The 23,325-nt window shown below is 35.8% G+C and overlaps 1 protein-coding gene across 2 annotated transcripts in view; it reads left to right on the forward strand.

The window, feature by feature from the left end:
- Positions 1-23,325, forward strand: part of FOXJ3 (forkhead box J3) — a 126,822-nt gene that overhangs the window by 47,788 nt on the left and 55,709 nt on the right. For both annotated transcript variants that reach the window (XM_029227872.1, XM_029227873.1), the window contains one exon: positions 1,478-1,552. In XM_029227872.1, coding sequence (XP_029083705.1) covers positions 1,478-1,552 — 75 coding nt within the window. The remainder of the gene's footprint in view (positions 1-1,477; positions 1,553-23,325) is intronic.

A 23,325-nucleotide genomic window follows, 5' to 3' on the forward strand; every position in this document is an offset into this window, starting at 1 on the left:
ATACGGTGAAGGTCCAAGAGCTTCTTCTGAGCTTGAGAGTGAGTGGAAATTTCCTTTGTGTCTGGGATCCTTGCTACTTTAAACTGATACCATGCTTGGCCTTTCAAATTTTAGCTAATTTCTTGGGTGCTTGGATGGTGGCCAGCTCTTTCTCCCATATTCTGCCGAAAAGTGAGACAGTTTGTCCCCTTTCTCCTTGAATGGGCTCATCCCTCTTAGGAATTTTATTTGTTGGGCTGCTTTGCAACCTCAGCTCTCTGATGTGGCTTAAAAATAGACTTTTTTTTGGCTTACCGATTGGTTTGTCATTGTTTGGGAGGGATCATCAGTCTTTGTAGCTGTTTACATTCCAGGTAGAGGTAGAACTCGCATTCATAAGTTTTAATTGATGTTTGGTAATAAGATAGGCTTGAATTTACCTTCTCTGGTCATCTTTTAAAAACTTCTTTAATCCCAATATTGCCTCATGAGAGGCAAGTTTTAATGTAGGCATTGTTAGAGTTCCGAATTTTATATTAAAAATAAAATGACATTATGCCAAAAAATAACCCCCTGCCCAACATCCAACTCTAAGTAGTGGCTAAATGCAATTGGAGCCCCTCCACCAGATACCTGGCCATTTTGGAACAAACAAAATTATGAAATGGATTTTAGAGCATTTAATTAAGAAGAAATGGCCTTTGGGTATTTTCTGTAAAAGTTGTGGCATAGTCCTGTTTATTCATGAAAGATTTCCTGTTTCACAGATTCTCCAGGTCTCTAAGTGTGTTTTCCTTCCATCCAAGTTGTTTATTCTTTCTTGCTACATTGAGGAACCTACGTGTTCTTGCTGGCTTCTCTAGTCAGTGTCTTCCCATGTGGTTTTCTTTCTTAAATATTGTAGTGAGAACCTAATTGGTTTTTATGTACTCTTGTAATGGAGCAGTGACATTTTTTTGTTTATAACTTTTTAAACTCATTAAATAGTGGTAACACATGTGCCTTGTAAATCATTTGAACATTGCAGAAAAGTGAATGGAGGAAAATAATCATCACTTATAATTCCATGTAGAATAACTCTTAGCATTTTGCATTATGGCTTGTTTCCAAGAATAAATAAATTAGCTAATAAATATATATATCACAATTAAAATCATAATATGCATACGATTTTATATTTGGTATTTAACATTAATCACAGACATCTTCCTGCATCGTTGAAAGGTCTTACTAAACATTTAAAATGGGACATATAGTCCATTATTTGGAGTTTTGCAAAATGCACTAGAAACTGTCTTCCAATAACTACTCCCCTTTGTAGCATTCATAATTTGAAAATCAGAAAGGTTTAAATTTGAAGCTCATTTAAAAAACTTATTCCATTTGTAATTGTATTCCAGTGCATAGAGATACTTAGGTTTCTGATTCTGTTTCTAAAGGGGGTTTTGGTTTTTGGATTCCAATGACCTTATGGCTTTTCTTTCTTTTTTAATTTCAGAATTCCATACGACATAATCTGTCGCTGAACAAGTGTTTCCTTAAAGTGCCTCGATCCAAGGATGACCCCGGAAAGGTAGGATTCATTTTCTTAAGATAAAATAATTGGATTCTTCGTTGTATCTGTTGGCATGTTTGAATCTGAGTTATATTTGTTATATAAAGAAAGAGAATTGGAATGAAAGCATTTAGGAACTCGTCTAGTTCATTGATAAGGAACCTTTGTGAAAGAGCAAGTCCTCCTTTACCCACCCTGCCCTATTCCACCTCACCTTACCTTACCCGTTTAGTTGATATGCTTCAAGGACCAGCCAGACAGGGAGAGATTTCTTTTTAAGCAGTGAGAACCTAGCTAGCTAGTATAGAGCTGGTCCTCTGTTATAGTTTGCTGTTTCTAATCTAGTTTTTGTTTGGTTATTTTCTTAAGTGTTATGCATTAAATTAAATTTGGCTTTTGAATTGCTTGTTGGAACCACAATTTATTATTACATAGAAGAAGTGACTCTGTATGTAATTGACAAGTGGAAGTAACTCTTACCCTGAAGTAAAATTTTCTGTTATATCCTTGTTTTCTTAGTTGCTGTTTTTTCCTCTTCATTCCATTTATCTTTTGCCATTGTTACATTTTTAGTATTTTATCTGCAGAAACGTCCCTTTTTTTTTGGTTTCAAAGCCATGTCAAATACCCTGTGGCCTGAACTTGGTACTAGTTGCTTGGTTTCTAAAGCTCAGAGTACTTGCTTGGACCATATTTGGTTGTCATGATAAACTGTTAGTTAGATTAGGACTTTGAGATAGTTTATCTGTTGTCAAGCACACATTCTTTTTTGGATGGTTAGACTTCTTGTCATCTTCTTCAGGCTACTGTCCCTGGAAGAATTTTTCTAAAATGTAAGCCTGGTCATGTTATCACCCTGCTTAAAAGCACTCCCCAGTGTCCTGGAGATGTTTCTTTGTTATAAAATATCCTTTACTATCTTTTCCTTAATCTGCCTTTCTAGCAATGATTTTACCTCATTCAAGACTCACTGTGAGGAACTATCGATACTTGACGTTTCCCAGACATGCCTTTCCTATGGTTTTCTCTTATTGCACAAACTCCCTCAACTTGTCTGCGTACTCCTTGTTTTTTAAGATTGAGCTGCAACATTACCCTCTGAAGTTTTTTTGTTTTCACATACTTCAGCTGAGTTTGTTGTTCCATCTTTTGAGTTCCTGTTACTTTGTCAGCATTGTAGTAGTTCCTAACTGGTTTCTCTATCCTGGGGCTTAGTATCTCCAGTTTATAGTAGCCAGCCATCTTTCAGAAAGGTTAACCTAATCATATGGTCTCTTTGTTTAAAATCTTCATTGGTTATCTATTGCCTTTAGGTTAAAGTCTGAACTTAAGAGGGTAGGGACAGTATGTGTATTGTTCACTTTTTAGCCCCTGTTTCTTGCACAGTGGCTGGTGGCACTGAGGAGACACTCTTGTTGAATGAATGAATGAATGTAAAGTTCACCCTTGAACAATGCGTGGGTTAGAGGCACTGACCCTCTGCACAGTCGAAAATCCCAAGTATAATTTATAGTCAGCCCTTGGTATACATGGTTTCTGCGAATCCACAGTTCTACATCTCCAGATGCAACCAACTGCAATTGTAGTATTTAATGTTGAAAAAAATCCATGTATGAGTAGACCCGTGCAGTTCAAACCTGTGTTGTTCAAGGTCAGCTGTATTGTATGCTCTGCTAAACTGTTAACTTCTTGAGGTTGGGCATGGAGAGTTATTCATCTCAGTTGTAAAGCAGGCACTCTTACATGATGAATGTTTTATAGCACCTTCTGTGATCTGCCCCATCAAGTTGGTTCTCAATAAGATTGAATAGATTATTGTAATAGTCTTATTTGACCCAGTTTATTATTTGTCTGTATTCATAACTCTCTAAGATTGTGAATAGGAATTGGTGAAATTTTTCTTTCCTTTAAAGCAGGCTTATTATAAAAAAAGAGAAATTATAACTTTTTATATTTGCTTCATTACAATTTCTGATGGGTAGTGAGTGTATGTGAATCTGACTAAAAATCTTCTTAATCGAGTTTAGAGATTAGCTGTTTTATTAGAGTTCTGTGAAGATACTAATTGGAATCTGTAAACATTTGATTCAGATTTGATTTTTAAATGAGGTTAAAATCATTAAAAAAGAAAAAACAACACCCATAAATGCTGAACTATATTATGTACTAAATTTTAACCAATTGGATATCTATTTTAAAAATCTTGTGCTGTTAGGTTTTTTTTGTGCAGAACTTAAAAGCTTTTTCTACCTTTAATTAAATAATATCATGGGGTAAGGCAGGTGAATAAGTAATACCATGTTATTCTTTGCAGCTATTCATTTTGAATCAGGGTTGTCTTACTCCTATGCAACCAAAACAGTACAGAAATAAATTGAATCCTGGGAGGTTAATAAAAGCTTTCAACTTTTACCATTAGTCTTTAATTTTAAAGTTTCATTTTTATCAAAACACATCATTGTTCTCATTGACTTCGGTGATTGTAGTAAATATACATTTGAATGACAAGTATCATACATTTATCACTGATGTGATAAATATACATTTGATAATACATTTCTACTAACAGTCATCTTTATTTTCAGTCTCAAGGTGAGATTTAAATACCCATTGTTCTTATTAATTTTGGTCAGAAGTAAATGTTGTAAATCTGATCTTATAAAATACATTTATATGAATAAAATCATTTTAGTTTTTGATATCAAAATAAGATTTTTGTTTAAAAAAGTTCTATTGCTTAAAAAAAGTTTTGAAAACCTCAGATCTGGCCCATTTTATAGACGAGGAACTAAGTAAGGCCAGTAAATGAGGAATGACTTGCCCAAGTTCAGTGTGGAATTAGAACCCAAGTGTATTGGCCAGACTTACTTGCAAGTCACAGAAACCTATTACAGACTCACTTAAGGGAGAAAATATCTGCAGGAAGGGCTGGAACTGGAGAGGATTCTTCAGTTGTATCACCAGAGATGTCTCTTTACATCCCTTAGTCCTGCTAGCTTCTCTGATGGCTTCATTTTCAGCCCAATTCGTGACAGAGATGGCCATCAGGAGCTTCTGGCATATATTCTACTAGTTTAGTAACCCTTAGCAGTGAGTGAGTGAGTGGTGCCCTCCCCACCAAATCCCCTGGAGTACCACAAACATCTTAGAATGAGTGCCCAACAAGCAGAATACACTTGGTTTCTTGGTTCCTAGACTGGTGTTTTTTCCACTATACCAGTTTTCCTTGAAAGGGAAGCCAAAATGTTAGTTAAGTTTTGGTACTTATGAATTGTTTTTTCTTTTTGTATTACAGTGTTTCCTGGCATTTGAGGAGCTTTTCCAAAACCACCCTCACCACAGTGGGAGAAAACCATTGAGCCAAGGTGGGGTGGGAGTAGTTTTTGGTCTTGGGTGATGGGTGTACTTTAACCCCTTAGGATTTTGCTACCTGCTGCCATGATCCAGATGGGTCCAAGAGGTAGAGTTAGAAGTAGCTCATACAGCTTCTTCTTCCCTATACTTTTATGGTATAACTCTGTTCAGTGTGTTACCAAGAGAAGTGTAGAAGCCAACTTCAACTTGAAAAGTATTGTTTAATTACAGGTGCTTTTATATGATTATTTATTCCTGACTCAATCCTTTATTTTCTAGAAGCTTTTGTCATAAAAGCCCTTAATATTTGATACTCTCCCATGTACATTGATGGTCTGAAATCCATTTTTCTCAGTTCCCTGAAACTAAATACAAACAGCTACATTATTGCTTTCTTTAAAAAGAAACCCAGAATGAAATTACATTTTGCATCCATAGCTCTGCTGCTTTTTTGGGGATAGATTTCTGTTTTCTTTTCCCTTGATTATAGCCCTGTTTCTGTATCCTGCAGTCTGTTTTTTTGTTTGTTTGTTTTGTTTTTTTTGTTTTTTAATTCCTGTCTCTTATCTCTCCTCTTATCATTAGCTTTGTTTTTTTGTCTGGTTTTTTGATCTAATTTTTTTGGTAAAAGCCTTCTTATTCTGGAATTCACAAATGCCTCTTAATTATCTTCAAGGTAAGTATTTTGCTCACATTATGGAAAGACAAATCCTATCAGCTAAATTCAGTTTTCTAAAAAACTAGAGTTCTCTTTTTTTGCTTTCCAGCTTAATCTTTTCTCAACCTTGTTCCCTCTTCTCTGGCTCAGGAAAATGATACTTTGACTTTAAAGGAAATAAAAGATTATAAGAAGTAGTTTTAACAATTGCATATTTAAGTAGCAGCATTTGGGCTCTAAGAGAAATGAGATGATAGCTAAGAAGTTTAAGACCCCGTGAAGGCCCCCTGCATGGCCTGGGAGAGATAACTACAGTGAATTCATAGTAAGAAGAGGTTTTTGTTTTTTGGATGCTTTTTCTTCCCTGGGGTGGGGAGGTTGTAAGTGCTCAATGGCTGTGGAGATTGGGGGTCTCCTGGTTTGTGAGGAGACAGCAGCTCACTGCTAGAGAATTAACTTTTGGAAGTTCTGAGATTGTGATTATTTTCTACTCCTGCCCTCTGTCATAATGTAAGAGACCATAACATAGTTGACTGATTGCTTTTGTTCAAAGGGTATTCTTTTTTGGCCATGTTAGTATCGTGTTGTATTTATTTGTCAATTGTCTGTTATTTGTTAGTATCCTGTTTTGGTCGTTTCATTTGTAAAGGGTTGTAGAAAGACTGGAGAGGTTTGAGAGAACATAAGATAATAGCATTAAGTGATAAACAGTGTTGCAGGAATCATAGGTATGTACCTTGAAGAAGGAAGATAGTATTAAGTTTAATAATAGTCTTAAAGTAGATGTGTGATTTTTGTAAGGAAGAAGTTGACGTCTTATCTGTGTCTTTGAATAAAACCAAGCAGGAAGTAGAACTTAAAGATAGGCAAGAGTTCAGTTGGACAGAAGTAAGTACGTCATATTATTGGAGTGAAAAAACACTCATAGGGTTCCCAAGGGAGGCTTTAGAGTTTGGCACTTCTAAAGCACTTCAAGGAGAGAAGAAATTATTACCCTTCGTAGTTTTAACTCATGATAGGTAAGAACCCCCTTTTGAAGGCTGAGAAGAGGACATGATCAAGAGCAACCCATCAGAACAAAGTTGAGATGGAATCAGGAATTAAGGGAATTAATGTAAGTACTAACATGAGGTCAAGAGTGAAGAAATGGGTTGATGCCAAGAGTGCATGTTAAGGCAGAAGTGGATTATGAATGTAAGGCGGTCAGTTAGACAAACCAGGGTTAGAAAACCCAGACTAAGCATTGAGGGAGGCATTCAGAGAGGATTTGAAAAATTGGGTTAGATAAGAGATGAGGGTCTGATTCAGAGAGACAACACTGCAGAAACAGAAAGTAGTGCTGGCACAGACCCTGACAATATACTGTTAGTCAAAGCAGTTTAGTTAGAGCTGCCTTTTACTTGCACATGCAGTAAGTAGTCTCTGTTCTTAAGGGTGGGAAATAACAGTTTGTTGCTGTTGGCCTTTTTTCTTTTCCAGATCTAAACTGCTTTTTAAAAAATATTCTTTTTGCCCTCAGATTAATTTTTAAAAAAATTATACATGGTAAAATTTACTCTTTGGCGTGTAATTCTAGTAGTTTGACCAGTGCATACAGTGTAAGCATCACCATGGTCAAGATACAGAACAGTATTGCCCCTTGGTAGTCAGTGCCCCCCTGCTCCCACTCCAAGTCCTGGCAACCACTGATCTATTTTTTGTTCTTATAATTTTGCCTTTTCCAGAAATTCGTATAAGTGGGTCTCATACAGTAGGTGGCCTTTTGAGTCTGAGTTCTTTCGCTTAGCATAATGCATTTAAGATCCATCTGTGCTGTTAGTATCAGCAGTTCCATTTTATTTCATATAGTTCATCTTACGGATTTACCAGTTTAGTCACCATTTGAAGAGCATGTGGGTTGTTGCCAGTCATAAGTTCATTTGAGCATCAAGTTTTTTTCTTTTAGGCTTAGATTCAATAGTTAATTTGATACATACTGAGATACAAGACAGCGTTGAATTAACCTAAACTAGTAACATACAAGTTATACTATCTATCATATGTGAGTTATAGTAAATATTATATGAGTTACAGTAAATATAGGTGAGCTGTCTGTCTCTTGGAAATCAGTTGTGATGTAGTAAAACCTTATTTATCTTCAACTTAAATAATTTCTAAAAAGATTAGGTTAAGGCACTGATGATTTAAAAACAAGATGTGGCCAACTATTAATTGCTTAACAGAATATACTGTTTTTAAGTATCCTTAACATTTAGAGGAACCATTTACTATACTACAGTCAGTATACTAATTACATATTGTTAATTTTTTTAACATCTTTATTGGAGTATAATTGCTTTACAGTGTTGTGTTAGTTTCTGCTGTATAACAGAGTGAATCAGCTATATGTATACATATATCCCCATATCCCCTCCCTCTTGCGTCTCCCTCCCACCCTCCCTATCCCACCCCTCACAAAGCACCGAGCTGATCTCCCTGTGCTATGTGGCTACTTCCCACTAGCTATCTATTTTACATTTGGTAGTGTATATATGTCAGTGCCACTCTCTCACTTCATCTCAGCTTACCCTTCGCCCTCCCCATGTCCTCAAGTCCATTCTCTACGTCTGAGTCTTTATTCCTGTCCTGCCCCTAGGTTCTTCAGAACCTTTTTTTTTTTTTTTAGATTCCATATATATGTGTTAACATATGGTATTTGTTTTTCTCTTTCTGACTTACTTCACTCTTACATAGTATTTTTAATCCATTGATTAAGAGTGAGTTCCGTAATAATCTTTTCTGGGCAACACTTAGATTAATTTGATAATCAATGTAAAAGTAATAAAAGACTGTATTTGTTCAACAAGAATGTTCCAGAGACCTGAGCTGGCATTGGAATAGTTTTTGTCCATACATTCATTCAGCCAGTTAGCCACCCAAGCTACCTGCCTTTGAGTGCCTACTGTGTACTGACTGTTGGTAGCCTATTTTTGTGGTCTGAGTAGAGTGATTATTTAACCTGTTGCCCAAACTAGAAACTTCTGAGAATAAAAAGACATTTTTCTCAATTATGTATAGGCAATAGGTATAAACCAAGACTAAAATGGGAAGGATGTTCACTCTGTCTATATGGTGCATGCAAATGCTGTACCTTGGAGTTGTGGGCAGCTGCCCAGGAGCAGCACCCTAAGATGATGGAGGGTTAAAAAAAAAAAAACAACAACAAACCTTTAAAATTGGATTGCCATATCTAAACTGGGAGAGAAAAAACATTGAGACACATGGTCTGAAGCCAAAGAAGTCGGGCAAAAGGGATCCAGTACTATGTCTGAGGCTCTTGATATGGTGTGCACTGAGAGCAGAGAATAGTCTGTGATGATTCACTTTACCAATGAGCATATATACATGATAATATAGTTAGTTAAAACATAAAATTCACAGATTTAGCCATTTGGAATGGCTAGCTATTTATGACAGGGACTGCTTTCCCCAGGAATATGAAATTAATATTAACTTCTTGGGTTTATTTATATTTAATCAGATAATGGCATTTTTATTAGGCTGTTTCTAATCTAAGAGCTGTTAAAGAAAGGTCATATCAGTGTGTAGTAGAGCAGGGGGCTTTGTACTGACATAAAATTTCAGTCAGAAATTATTGGAATAATTAAAATGTACTTTATTTGAAGTGCTATTTTATAATGATGAAAATAAAGGCATTTAAGTCCATTGTTCATCTTTGACACATCTTGAAGTTGGCAGGTGATTCGGTTTTGGAAGATGTGTTCAGAGCTGGACAATTCTAGTTTGTGATCTTTCTTTGGGATTTTACAGACTAAGACATTGCCTTCTCCAGGAGGACATTAACTTGCTGTACCAGAATTGTTGATGTAAGTTAATAATAATGCCTACATTTGTATATAGCTTTACAGACTAGGGGGCTATTTTTTTTTTTTTTGCCGTACACGGGCCTCTCACTGTTGTGGCCTCTCCCGTTGTGGAGCACAGGCTCCGCACGCACAGGCTCAGTGGCCATGGCTCACGGGACCAGCCGCTCTGCGGCATGTGGGATCCTCCCGGACCGGGGCACGAACCCGCGTCCCCTGCATCGGCAGGCGGAATCTCAACCACTGCGCCATCAGGGAAGCCCAAGGGGGCTATTTTACATGCATTATCTCAATCTTTAAAACAAAGTTGTATTCAGGCCTCAGTTTTAGATAGTGATCTTTAAGTCCATAGTAGATTTTTCCATAACAGATTAATTCACGTAAATCTCATATGATGGAACGTCACATAAATGGAATCATTTGGTATATACTCTATGTCTATCTTCTTTCATTCAGCATAATGTCTGTGATGCTATTGCATATGTCAGTTGTTTCTTATTATTGCTAAGTAGTATTCCATTGTATGAATATACCACAATTTTTTGTCCATTTATCTCTTGGTGGACATTTGGGTTGTTTTCAGTTTAGGGCTATTATGAACAAGCTACTAAGAAATTCTTATACAAGTTTTCTATGGACATATGCTTTTGTTTCTCTTGAATAATGGAAGGATTGTTATGTTAAAGGGTAGATGGAACATTAACTTGATAAGAAACTGCTAAATCTTTCTCCAAAGTGGTTGTGTATTTTACATTCCCAGTAGCAAGACATGTGAGTTCCAGTTGCTCCATATCCTGACTGACAGTTGATATCACCTATCTTTTTTAAAATTACTTTTTATTGGAGTATAGTTGATTTCCAATGTTGTGTTAGTTTCTGCTGTACAGCAAAGTGAATCAGTTATACATATACATATATCCACTTTTTTAAAGATTCTTTTCCCATATAGGTTATTACAGAGTACTGAGTAGAGTTCCCTCTATCTTTTTAATTTTAGTCATTTTAGAGGATGTGATGTAGTGTCTCATAATGGTTTTATTTTGAATTTTCCTGATGACCATTGATTTTGAGCATCTTTTTTATGTGCTTAGCTGTCGTTTGTATATCTTCACTTCTTAAAGTTCTTTTAAAGTCTTTTGCAATTTTTTTTCTTTTAAAATTTGGTTGTCATTATTACTGAGTTGTAAGAGTTTTATGTATATTTTAGATATGTCTTTTCTTGGATTTATATTGTGTAAACATTTTTTCAAAATGTGATTTGCCTTTTTGTTTTCATAATAATGTCTTAAAAAGAGAAGTTTTAGATTTGATGAAGTCTAATTTATTAATTTTTCATTTAATGATTAACGACTTGTGTGTCCTGTCCAGGAAATCAACCAAGGTCATAAATATTTTCTCCTCTGTTTTCTTCTGTAGGTTTTATAGTTTTAATTTTTACATTTAGGTCTGTGATCCATTTCAAATTAATATTTATGTATGGAGTGTTTAATCTTCCTGTTGAATTGTTCTTTTATCTTTATGAAATGTTCTTCTTAATTTCTTCAAATACTCTTTGTCTTAAAACTTTATTTGTCTGATATTAATATAGCTACTAAAGCTTTCTTGTGCAACTTCATGGTATATTTTTTTCTAGTATTTGGCTTTTTTTTTTTTGGCGGTACGTGGGCCTCTCACTGTTGTGGCCTCTCCCATTGCGGGGCACAGGCTCCGGACACGCAGGCTCAGCGGCTCCGCGGCATGTGGGATCCTCCTGGACCGGGGCATGAACCTGTGTCTCCTGCATCGGCAGGCGGCCTCTCAACCACTGCGCCACCAGGGAAGCCCCTCTAGTATTTTGCTTTTAATCTATAAATGTCTTTGTATTTAAAGTGTGTGTCTTATAAACAGCATGTAGCCATTGACTCTTCCTTCTTAAATTCAGTGTAACAGTCTCTGCCTTCTAATTGGAGTGCTTAGTCTGTATTTAATATGATTATTGGTTTGGTTCTTTTTTTTCTTTTGTTTCTGTGTTGCTTCATTTTTGCAACCTTTGTGGTTAATCAAATATAGTATTCTATTTTATTTTTTCTAATGGCTTATTAGCTATATGCTCCTTTTCTTTATTTTTCAGTAGTCATTCTAGAGCTTAACAGTATGTATTATTAACTTATCAAAGTCTATTTTGATGTAATATTATACCACTTTTCACTTTACACCTCACACTTCATACCACTTACTACTTGCCTCTTCCCATCCGTTTCACAAACGTAATAACCCTACAACAGTATAATTCCATTTATCTACCCATCCTTTTCTTTGTGCTGTTGTCATATCTTGTACTTCTCCTTGCATCATAAATCCCACCTTAGGATTTGTTTTATTTGCCTTAAAAGGTTAGTTGTGTTTTAAGGAAGTTATTTTGACTAAAATATTTTCCTAATTTTTTGTCTTTTCTGATGTTCTTTTCTATAAATCCAAATTTCAATCTTTCCTCTTTAGCCTAACAACATCCTTTGGCGTTTCTTGTAGTGCAGGACTGTAGGCAACACATTTTGTAGGCTTTTGTTTACTTGCAAAGGTCTTTATTTCATCCTCATATTTTTTTGGGGTGTGGAATATTGAGTTTTTTGGGTTTTCCCCATCTTTCAGACCTTTGAAGATGTTCCATCATCCTTGGTCTCCATTATTTCTGGAGAAAAGTCAGCTGTCATTTATAATATACTTTTATTTTCTTGTGTGTAATATGCCCTTCCCCAGCCCTACCTCCTCTGGTAGTGTTCAAGATTTTTTTCTTTATCTTTAGATTTAAGCAGTCTGTGATGCGCCTCAGTGTGGTTTTCTTTATTCTGCTTGGAATTTGCTAACCTAGGATCAATAAGAAGGGGTTTTCATGCAAATTTGAGATATTTTTGGTCATTATTTCTTTTAAAAAAAAATATGGCCCCATTTTCTCTCCTTTGCTTTTAGTGTCCAATTAAAATATGATAGACTACTTGACATTGTTTCATAGGTCATTCTGGCTTTATTAATTTTCCTTTGTTCTTTTCCTTTTTGTTCCTTATATTGGGTACTTTTCACTGATCTAGCTTCAAGATCTCTGGCTCTCTGTTCTGTCACATCTGGTGAATTATTGGACTTTTTGTTTCTAGAATTTCCATTTGATCCTTTTTTGTGTATGTTAAGAGAAAATTGGTGAAATGAGTTTAACCATTTGCTTTGATGCTGGAACGTTAGGGCTTCTGTGTTGTCTCCAGCCAGTTTGTGGACATGAGACATGCCTAGGAGCTTCTGCTTCACTGTGGATTTTTATAAGAAGAAGGTATGTAGTAGTGTCCTGATCTATATAGGGTTTAGCACCTAATCCATTCTTTCATCTGATTCCTTACATCATCCCTGATGTTTTGAGATTCTGGGTTTTTATATGAAAACAAAGTAATTAGAAGAAATGAGATTTTAAAAAATAATTATTTTAATGATAAATAGCATGGATTATTGTGTCACCTCCAATTGTCTCCTTCCTCTAATCTCTGTTACCTTTGCTCCATCTATAACATTGCTGCCTTAAGCTGTGGTACACTAATAAACACACAGACCTACCTCTAATGCCACATTTTCAACCCTAGCCCTCAGCTTCATCTCCCTGAACTTTATATTGATGCTATACTGCACCATTGTTTTTGGATTTATGATGCAGTTAAATATCTTCATGTTGTTGCCCATACTCTTCATTGTATCTAGGTAGTCTTTCTTTCTATTTTACTCATTGTTTAATGCCCAGCTCAAGTGTCAGCATTACTCTGAAAGGAGGTAACCTTCCTTTTTCTCTTTGTTTCACCTTTTTCCTTCCTCCTTCCCTTCCTCCATTCCTGCTTTCCTTCCTCCCTCCTTCCCTATTTTCACCTCTTTCTTCCTTTTATTACCATAGTTCTTTGAATATACCACTGTTAACAGCTCCTGAATGGTGTAGCTATCTGTATTTTGATCTGTTCCACCCAGTTGTGAGTTTTTTGTTGACAAGGATTGGGTCTTCTTCATTTTCATAGGCCCGGAGCACCTAGCATAGTATTTGATACATAGCAGATGCTTAATACATGTTTATCACAAGAATAAACATGTCTTTTCCTAGTTAACTAAGAAGTAGCTGTTCTGTTCTTCTTAAGGAAACTTTTCTAATTGTATATTAATTCTCTTGCTGTTTTAAATTAAAGGCTGGTCTTTAGATGTCCTAGAAATCGTCACTTTGCTTCTTTTCACTCAGACCTTTTCTTTTGATCAGCAAGCCAGGGGTCAAGATAATTTATTTCACTTCTTAATATTAACTCACATATACTTTGAATTTGAGAGACTTTGGAGTTCCTATTCTTCGGGTAGGTGAACCGCTTGACTTACTCTGACATATTAATGACTATTTAGAACTTTTATCAAGACTAACGTGGTCCAAAGGAAAGCCAGGAAACAGCTTGAAATCAAGAAACTTGAATTCTTTATGGACATTACCACCTACTTTGCTTTGTGACAAGTGACTTGACTCTGTTGGGTATACCACTATATTAGATTAGAGCTCCTTGATTTCGTTTTTTCTTAATTAAAAAATATTTTTTATTGAGATATAATTCACATACCTTAAAATTTACCCTTTAAAAGTGTGTGATTCAGTGGTTTTCAGTATATTTGCAAAGTTGTGCAACCACCACTATCTAATTCCGGGACATTTTCATTTTTAATTAATTAATTAGTTAATTTCTTTATTGGCTGCGTTGGGTCTTCGTTGCTGCGCATGGGCTTTCCCTAGTTGAGGTGAGAGGGGGCTGCTCTTCGTTGTGTCGTGCAGGCTTCTCATTGCAGTGGCTTCTCTTGCTGTGGAGCACTGGCTCTAGGTGTGCGGGCTTCAGTAGTTGCAGCACACGGACTCAGAAGTTGTGGCACGCGGGCTTAGTAGTTGCGGCATGTGGGCCCTTAGAGCACGTGGGCTTCAGTAGTTGTGACGCGTGGGCTCAGTAGTTGTGGCTCGTGGGCTCTAGAGTGAATGCTCAGTAGTTGTGGCGCATGGGCTTAGTTGCTCTGCGGCATGTGGGATCTTCCCAGACCAGGGCTCGAACCTGTGTCCCCTGCATTGGCAGGCAGATTCTTAACCACTGCACCACCAGGGAAGTCCGACATTTTCATTTTATCAGTCCAAAAAGAAACCCACCTCTCATTACCAGGTACCCTCCCTCATCCTCCAAACTTCTGGCAACCAGTAATTTACTTTCCATCTCTATAGATTCGCTTATTTTGGACATTTTATATAAATGGAATCATACAATATGTGACCTACTGTGTCTGGCTTCTTTCATTTAATGTAAGGCTTTCAGGGTCATCTATGTTGTAGCATATAGTGGCATTTTATTCCTTTTTTATGACTGAGTGATATTTCATTGTATGGGTATATCACAGTTGTTTATCTGTTCATCAGTTGATGGACATTTGGGTTGTTTTCACTTTTGGCTGTTATGAAAAATGCTGTGATCATTTGTGTATAAGGTTTTGTAGGGGCGTAATGTTTTCATTTCTCTTGGACATGTTTTCATTTCTCTAGGAGTGGAATTGTTGGGTCATACGTTTAATCTTTTGTACTGCCTCGACTGTTTTCTAAAGAGGCTGCACCAGTTTACTCTAACAATTATGAGGCTTCCAGTTTTTTCATATCCTTGCCAACACCTTTTATTGTGTGCCTTTTCTATTATAGCCATCCTAGGGTGGAAGTGGTATCTCATTGGATAATGGGCTTGATTTGCGTTGCCCTGGTGGCAGATGATGATGATCATCTTCTTATGTGCATGTTAGCAATGCTCTTTGATAGAAATTGTAGGAGATGAGACAGAATACTAGAAGATTAACACAAAATAATATGTGATCAAATAATGGAGGAGGGAATATTTCATATATATTTTATTTAACCCATAGTATATCATCAGGGTCTGTTGGACCCAATTTCGTTTTTGAGTATGTATTTTGAGTGGTTCTGATTTGTTAAGATTTTTACTTTATGACTTTTATTCTTTATAAGAAGTCTTCCAAAGCACAACTAGAAAATTTATCATCATCTTAAGAATTATTTCATCATTACCCATCAGTTTTTCTCCATCATGCCCAACCACTAAAATAACAAGAATATAGCAGAATGATTGAATGACCTAGAGGGACAATGAAGTAACGAAATTATCACTATTATCCTTCAGTTTTCTTATTGTGTTGCCCAAAGTATAGCATCCTTCAAGAAGGTGTAATAAAAGTCTGTAGATGCCATTTAGGTCTAGTCTTTTTTTGTTTTTTTCCCCTTTAGTTTTCATTGAACATACTTGAGAGTTTAGGTATTTTTTTTCTGCTCATAATGACAAAGAGATGAAAACTGACAGAGGAAAATTGTTTACTGTTATCAGAATCAGAAGATAAATACAGACAGCAACACTCTAATTACGATGGTGAAATTGAGTGGATGATATTATAGATTAGTTTTCCCAAACCCAAGAAATACTGAGTTAGTGATATATTTCTAAGAACAAAAAGATACCTGCTATTCTCATCCATTTAGTCATTCAACAAGAAGGTGTTCATCATGCAGTACTTTGTGACTAGAACCTGAATCATCCCATTTTTCCCTAGGAAGTCATGTTACAGTATTTTAAATCTTTTATGATGTTTGTGCACCAAAATTCACTTGATATGGTTCATAAGTGGACAGATCCTGAAGTCTGATGTGTAAACAGAAGTGCTTACAAGGAAATAACTGATACAGAAATGAAAACATTAATTGGATTCATCATTCTATTTGGGATTTATAAACCAAATATGAAAATGTTTTTTGCAGTTATGGAGCAGAGATGGCCATCCTTCAACAAAATTCTGAGCCATCAAAAATTACAAATGTATTGCATTTTGAAAAGTAGTAGAAGAACAAGAAGTAATAATATGCTAGAATCTATTAAATATATATTTCTAATCTGGAATCAGCATTGCCTTTTGATAGCAAAATATAAGAAAAAAAAACCCACAAGTAATAAAGTAGAACATTTTAGAGATTGGAAATCTGGAATCAGTATTTACAAGATAGATGTTTTAGTTTCATACACGACAGTTTAAGCACTTACATTCAAAAGATACTGACCATTTGATATACATACCTTCAAAACCAGAAAAATTGGCTGTTTTAAATATGTATTATATATATAAAATATAGAAAGTTTGGGTTTGCTATGTTTATTTTTGGGGGGGGGTTGCTATGTTTAAATTCCTACTAAAATATCTCATACAAGGTTTTTTCCACAATCCTTTTATTATTTATTCTGTAAATTATTTGCAAAGTGACTTAACTATAAACAAGAAGTGTCTGTTGGACACAGGTAGTAAATAAATGCTGATGACTAGTTTTCCTGATGTACACTTAGGGCTGATTGTCATGATTACTCTATGAAAGAGATATGAGGAAAGTGGATCAAAGGTTTTGTAACTTGTCCGAGGTTATCGAACCAGATCTGGGATTTGAATCCAGGTCTATGGGTTAATAGATGTTCTCTTCAGGATATCACATGACCTTTTAAGTATTGTATAGGCATACATCATTTTATTGTGCTTTGCAGATACTGCATTTTTAATAAATTGAAGGTTTGTGGCAACCCTGTGTTAAGCAAGTCTTTTGGGCACCATTTTTCCAACAGCATTTGCTCACTTCACGTCTCTGTGTCACATTTCGATAATTCTTGCAATATTTCAAGCTTTTTCATTATTGTTATAATTGTGATGGTGATTTGTGATCAGCGATCTTTGATGTTACTCTTGTTTTGGGGTACCATGAACCATGCCCACATAAGACTGCAAATTTAATTGATAAATGTTGTTTGTATTCTGACTGTTACACTTACTGGACTTTCCTGCATTTCTCTCTCCCTCTCCTTGGGCCTCCCTATTCCCTGAGACACACCAATATTGAAGTTAGGCCAGCTGATAACCCTACAGTGGCCCCCAAGTATTCAAGTGAAAGGAAGAGTTGCACATCTCTCACTTTACATCAGAAGCTGAAAATGATTAAGCTTAGTGAAGAAGGCATGTCGAAAGCTGAGATAGACCAAAAGCTAGGCCTCTTGTGCTGAACATTTAGCCAAGTTGTGAATGCAAAGGAAAAGTTCTTGAAGGAAGTTAAAAGTCCTACTCCACTGAACATACAAATGATAAGAAAGCGAAATTACTGATATGGAGAAAGTTTTAGTGGTATGGATAGAAGATCAAGCCAGCTACAACATTCCCCTAAGCCAAAGCATAATCCAGAGCAAGGCCCTAACTCTCTACAGTTATATGAAGGCTGAATGTGGTGAGGAAGCTGCAGAAGAAAAGTTTGAAGCTAGCAGAGATTGGTTCGTGAGGTTTAAGGAACAAAGCTGTCTCTGTAACATCAAAGTGCAAGGTGAAGCAGCAAGTGCTGATGCAGAAGCTGCAGCAAGTTATGTAGAAGTTCTGGCTAAGATAATTCATTATGATGGTGACAGTAAACAATAGATTTTCAGTGTAGACAAAACAGCCTTCTATTGGAAGAAGGTGCCATCTAGGACTCTAAAGAGAAGTACTGCCTGGCTGCAAAGCTTCAAAGGACAGGCTGACTCTCTTGTTAGGAGCTAATGTAACTGGTGGATTTAAGTTGAAGCCAGTGCTCATTTACCATTCTGACCACCAAGGTACATCTGCTAACAACATGGTTTACTGAATATGTTAAGCCTACTGTTGAGACTTACTGCTCAGAAAAAAAGATTCCTTTCAAACTATTACTGTTCATTGAAACTGTACCTGGTCACCCAAGAGCTCTGGTGGAGATGTACAATGAGATTAATGTTGTTTTCATGCCTGCTAATAACACAACATCCATTGTGCAGCCCATGGATCAACAAACAATTTTGACTTTTAAACGTTACTATTTAAGAAATATATTTCATAAAGATATAGCTGCCATAGTGATTCCTCTGATGGATCTGGGCAAAGGAAATTAAAAGTGTTCTGGAAAGGATTCAGCATTCCATATGCTTTTAGGAACACTCATGAATTCACTGGAAGAGGTCAAACATCGACATTAACAGGAGTTTGGAAGAAGTTGATTCCAACCCTCATGGATGGCTTTGAGGGGTTCTAGACTTCAGTGGAGGAGGTAACTGCAGATGTGGAGTGGGAACAGCAAGAGAACTAGAATTAAAAGTGGAGCCTGAAGATGGGACTGAACTGCTGCAAACTCTTGACAAAACTCTAATGGTTGAGGAGTAGCTTCTTAGGGATGAGCAAAGAAAATGGTTTCTTGAGATTGAATCTACTCCTGGTGAAGGTGAAGATTGTTGAAACAACAGCAAAGGATTTAGAATATTACATAAACTTAGTTGAGAAAACAGCAACAGGGTTTGAGAGGATTGATTACACTATTGAAAGAAATTCTGTGGGTAAAATCCTATCAAACAGCATTGCATGCTACAGAGAAATTGTTCATGAAAGGAAGAATCAATTGATGTGGCAAACTTCATTATTGTCTTATTTTACTAAATTGCCACAGCTACCAGCAACTACTACCCTGCTTAGTCAGCAGCCATCAACATTGGGCCAGGACCCTCCACCAGCAAAAAGATTATGACTAGTTGATGGCTCAGATGATGGTTAGTATTTTTTAGCAATGAAGTATTTTTAAATTAAGGTACATACATTGTTTTTTTAGACATAATGATATTGTACACTTAATAGACTACAGTATAGTGTAAACATAACTTTTATATGAACTGGGAAACTAAAAAATTCATGACTTGCTTTATTGTGATATTCATTTTATTGCAGTGGTCTGCAGCCGAACCTGTGGTATCTCTGTAGTACTTTTGTTGGAATTCAGCATTGTATATTACTTAGAGAAACCTTTATGGGGAGCTTGCCTTGAAGTGAAGGAAGTGAAAGAGATTGATGTCAGTATGGCTTAGATAAGAGTTGGAGTTAGCTCCTGAATCAGGTGGAACAGGTGGCCTAGATAGTGGATTTAGCAGACACAAATTTCGAAACAGCCATTATAAATATGTTGAAAGAATTAAAATAAAACATATTCTAATAATGAATGAATGAATTGTAGAGCTGAAAAATGCAATAACTAAATGAATAGTTCACTGAATGGCCTTAACAGAATATTGCATACAGCAGAAGAAAAGATCAATTGATCAGGAACATCTAAGAATTATAAATGTATGTGCCCAAAAGTAGAGCTTCAAAAAAACCAGACAAAAACTACAGAACTAAAAAGAGAAATCAACAAATGCACAAACTTTTTAATTGTGTAGTTGATGTGGTATATTATATAAGTTTCAGGTACTCCATTTACAGTTGTTATAAAATATTGGCTATGTTCCCTGTGCTGTATAATATATCCTTGTAGCTTATTTATTTTATACATAGTAGTTCCACCCTCTTAAACCCCTACCCCTGTCTTGCTCGTCCCCACTTCCCTCTCCCCACTGGTAACCATTAGTTTGTTTTCTATATCTGTGAGTTTGTTTCTTTTTTTAATATTTACTAGTTTGTTTTATTTTTTTAGATTCCACATATAAGTGATAAAATACAGTATATGTCTTTCTCTGTTTTATTTCACTAAGCATAATAACCCTCCAAGTCTATCCATGTTGTTGCAAATGGCAAACTTTCTTTCTTTTTTTATGGCAGAGTAGTATTCCATTGTGTATGTGTGCCACCTCTTCTTTATCCATTTCTATGTTGATGGGCACTTAGGTTGCTTCCATATCTTGGCCATTGTAAATAATGCTGCTATGAACATTGGGGTGCATGTATCTTTTGAATTAATGTTTGCTTTTTTTTTTTTTTGTGGTACGCAGGCCTCTCACTGCTGTGGCCTCTCCCATTGCGGAGCACAGGCTCTGGACGCACAGGCTTAGTGGCCATGGCTCACGGGCCCAGCCGCTCCACAGCATGTGGGATCTTCCTGGACCAGGGCACGAACCCGTGTCCCCTGTATCGGCAGGTGGACTCTCAACCACTGTGCCACCAGGGAAGCCCTATGTTTTCATTTTTTTTAGTACATATATAGCCAGGAGTGGAATTGCTGGATCACATGGTAGTTCTACTTTTAGCTTTTTTGGGGAACCTCCATACTGTTTTCCACAGTGGCTGCACCAATTTACAGTCCCACCAACAGTGTACAGGAGTTTCCTTTTTTCCACATTCTCTCCAGCATTTTTTATTTGTGGTCTTTCTGATGATAGCCATTCTGACAGGTGTGAAGTGATATCTTGTGGTTTTGATTTGCATTTCCCTGATGATTAGTGAAGTTGAGCATCTTTTCATGTGCCTATTGGACATCTGTATGTCTTTGGAAAAATATTCAGGTATTCTGCCCATTTTTTAATCAGGGTTTGTTTTTTTTTTTGATATTGAGTTGTATGAGCTGTTAAGTTGATATTAATCCCTTCTAAATGATGAAATTTTACAGACGCATGTTTTCTGACTAGCAGAATTAAATTAGGAATAAAAAACAAAAAGATGCTTAGAAAATCTCAAAAGTTTAGAAATTTATATAGTTTTAAAGTACCTCTGGGTCAGAGAAGAAATCATAAGGGTTATTAGAAAATATTTTGAGCTGAGTGATGAGAGCAGAAAATATCAAAATTTAAATGCTTTTAGTTGAAAAATAAGAAGGGTCCAAAATCAATTACTTAAGCATGTATCTTAAGAAGTTAGAAAAATAAGAGCAAGGTGAGTCCAAAGTAAGTAGAAAAAAGGAAATAATAAAGGGAAATCAATAAAACAGAAAATGAACAAAAAAGCAATGAAACAAGAAGCTAAACAAGAAGCTAAAATATTTAAGAAACTCTTACCACCACCCCCTGTCCCCCACAAAAAAGTGGATGAAGGAACAGTTTTCAGTTTATTTCATGAGGTCACCATCACTATGATGGCAAAGAAATAATAAGAAAAGTACAGAACAGTATCTTTGTGAACATAGACCCAATAATCTTTGAACATAGACCCAGTAATCTTTAACACAATATTAGCAAATTAAATTTATTGATATATGAAAAGGAGAATACATCATGACCAGGAGGGATTTGTCCCAGCAGTGCAATGCAGGTTAAAATTTAAAAACCTATTGATTTAACTCACCATGTGAGTAGAAGAAAACTGAAAAATCATGTTATCTCAAGTGTAGAAAAGTTTGACACTCATTCAGCACGCTAGGAATAAAAAGGAATTTCCTTTATTTGATTAAAGGCATCTATAAAAAACCAAGTTTATATCATATTTAATGGTGAGACACTGAATGCTTTTCCTCTGAGGTTGAGAACAAACAAGAATGCTTGCATTCACTGTTATTCAACCTTCTGTTAGAGGTCCAAGCCAATGGAATAAGGCAAGAAAAAAATAGAAGACATCCAGGTTGAAAAAGAATAAGTAAAATTTTCTTTGTTTGCAAACAACTTTATTGCATATGTCGAAAATCCTAAGGAGTCTATGGAATAGCCACTAGAACTAATAAGTGAGTTTAGCAAAGTCACAAGATACAAGGTCAGTATAATTTTTTTATGCTACCAACTAATGGTTGGAAAATAAAGCTATTTCATTTACAATAGCATCCAAAATAATGAAATACTTCAGGGATATGTTTTAACAAAATATATGCAGACATGTTTACTGAAAACTGTAAAACATTACCAAGAGAAATAAAACAAGACCTAAGTAAATGGAGAGATATAGCATGTTTGTGGAAAAGAGGACATATTGTTAGATGTCAGTCTTCCCCAAATTGATTTGTAGAGTTTAAAAGTCCTAGCAGACTTCTTTTTCTTTCTTTCTTTTTCTTTTTTTTTTTTTTTTTTTTTTTAGAAATTGACAAGCTGTTTCTCATAGTCATGTGGAAATGCAAAGGACCTAGACCAGGCAAAACAATTCTGAAAAAAACCAAGGTTGTAGGACTTACAGTGCTTGATTTCAAGACTTTCTATATAGCTACAATAATCAAGACAAAATAGTATTAGCACAAGGGTAGACATGTAGAGCAATGGAACAGACTAGAGTTCAGAAGTAGATTCACATATATATTCATCTGATTTTTGATAGAGATGCCAGTGTAATTCAATGGGGAAAGGACATAGTCTTTTCAAGAAACAGTGTATACCTTGGTGAAAGAAAAATTTGTATTGATCCTTACCTCACACACAGAAACTTAACTATGTATCTATCTCTGACAAAGGACTTGCTATTTAAAAAGTATAAAAAAAATCCTGTAACACAAAAAACAAAAAATCTTATAAACCAAATAAAACATGCAGCAAAATTTATGAATAACTGCTTCACAAAGGATAATAATACATGGATGCCAATAAGCACTTGCAAAGGTGCGTATCAACATTATTATGGAAATGCACACAAAAATCACTGAGGTACAACTATACATCCACTAGGATGGCTGTAATTGAAAAGGCTTAAAGTACCAAGTATTGGCAAAGACATGGAGCAACTCGATTCTTACATTGCTAATAGTAGTAGAAAATAGTGTGACGGTTTCAGTTTATTTATATGAAATTTTATAAAATGCAAAACTATAATAATAGGAAGCAGATGAGTAGTTGTATGGGATGGACATGTGGGGGCAAAGGAAGAGGGGTTGCTTGTTGAGTCACACAAAGGAGCTTTTTAGGGTGATGGAAATGTTCTTTATCTTGATTTTGGTGTTAGTTGAGTGCATGTATACATTTGTCAAAACGCCTTTAACTGTATGCTTAAAATGGGTGCACTTTATTTTTTTAAAAATATACTTAAGTAAAGTTGACTTGAAAAAATAAAACCAGAAAACAGAAAACTCTTGTTTCTTACTTGCTCCACATAAGCCTAGAGGAGTAGGCCCTACTCTGGGAAGGAATGTGTGTTTGTTGATTGGC

The sequence above is a fragment of the Monodon monoceros genome, unplaced genomic scaffold, assembly GCF_005190385.1.
Source record: "Monodon monoceros isolate NGI ecotype Baffin Bay Population unplaced genomic scaffold, NGI_Narwhal_1 Super_Scaffold_18, whole genome shotgun sequence".
Lineage (NCBI taxonomy): Eukaryota > Metazoa > Chordata > Mammalia > Artiodactyla > Monodontidae > Monodon > Monodon monoceros.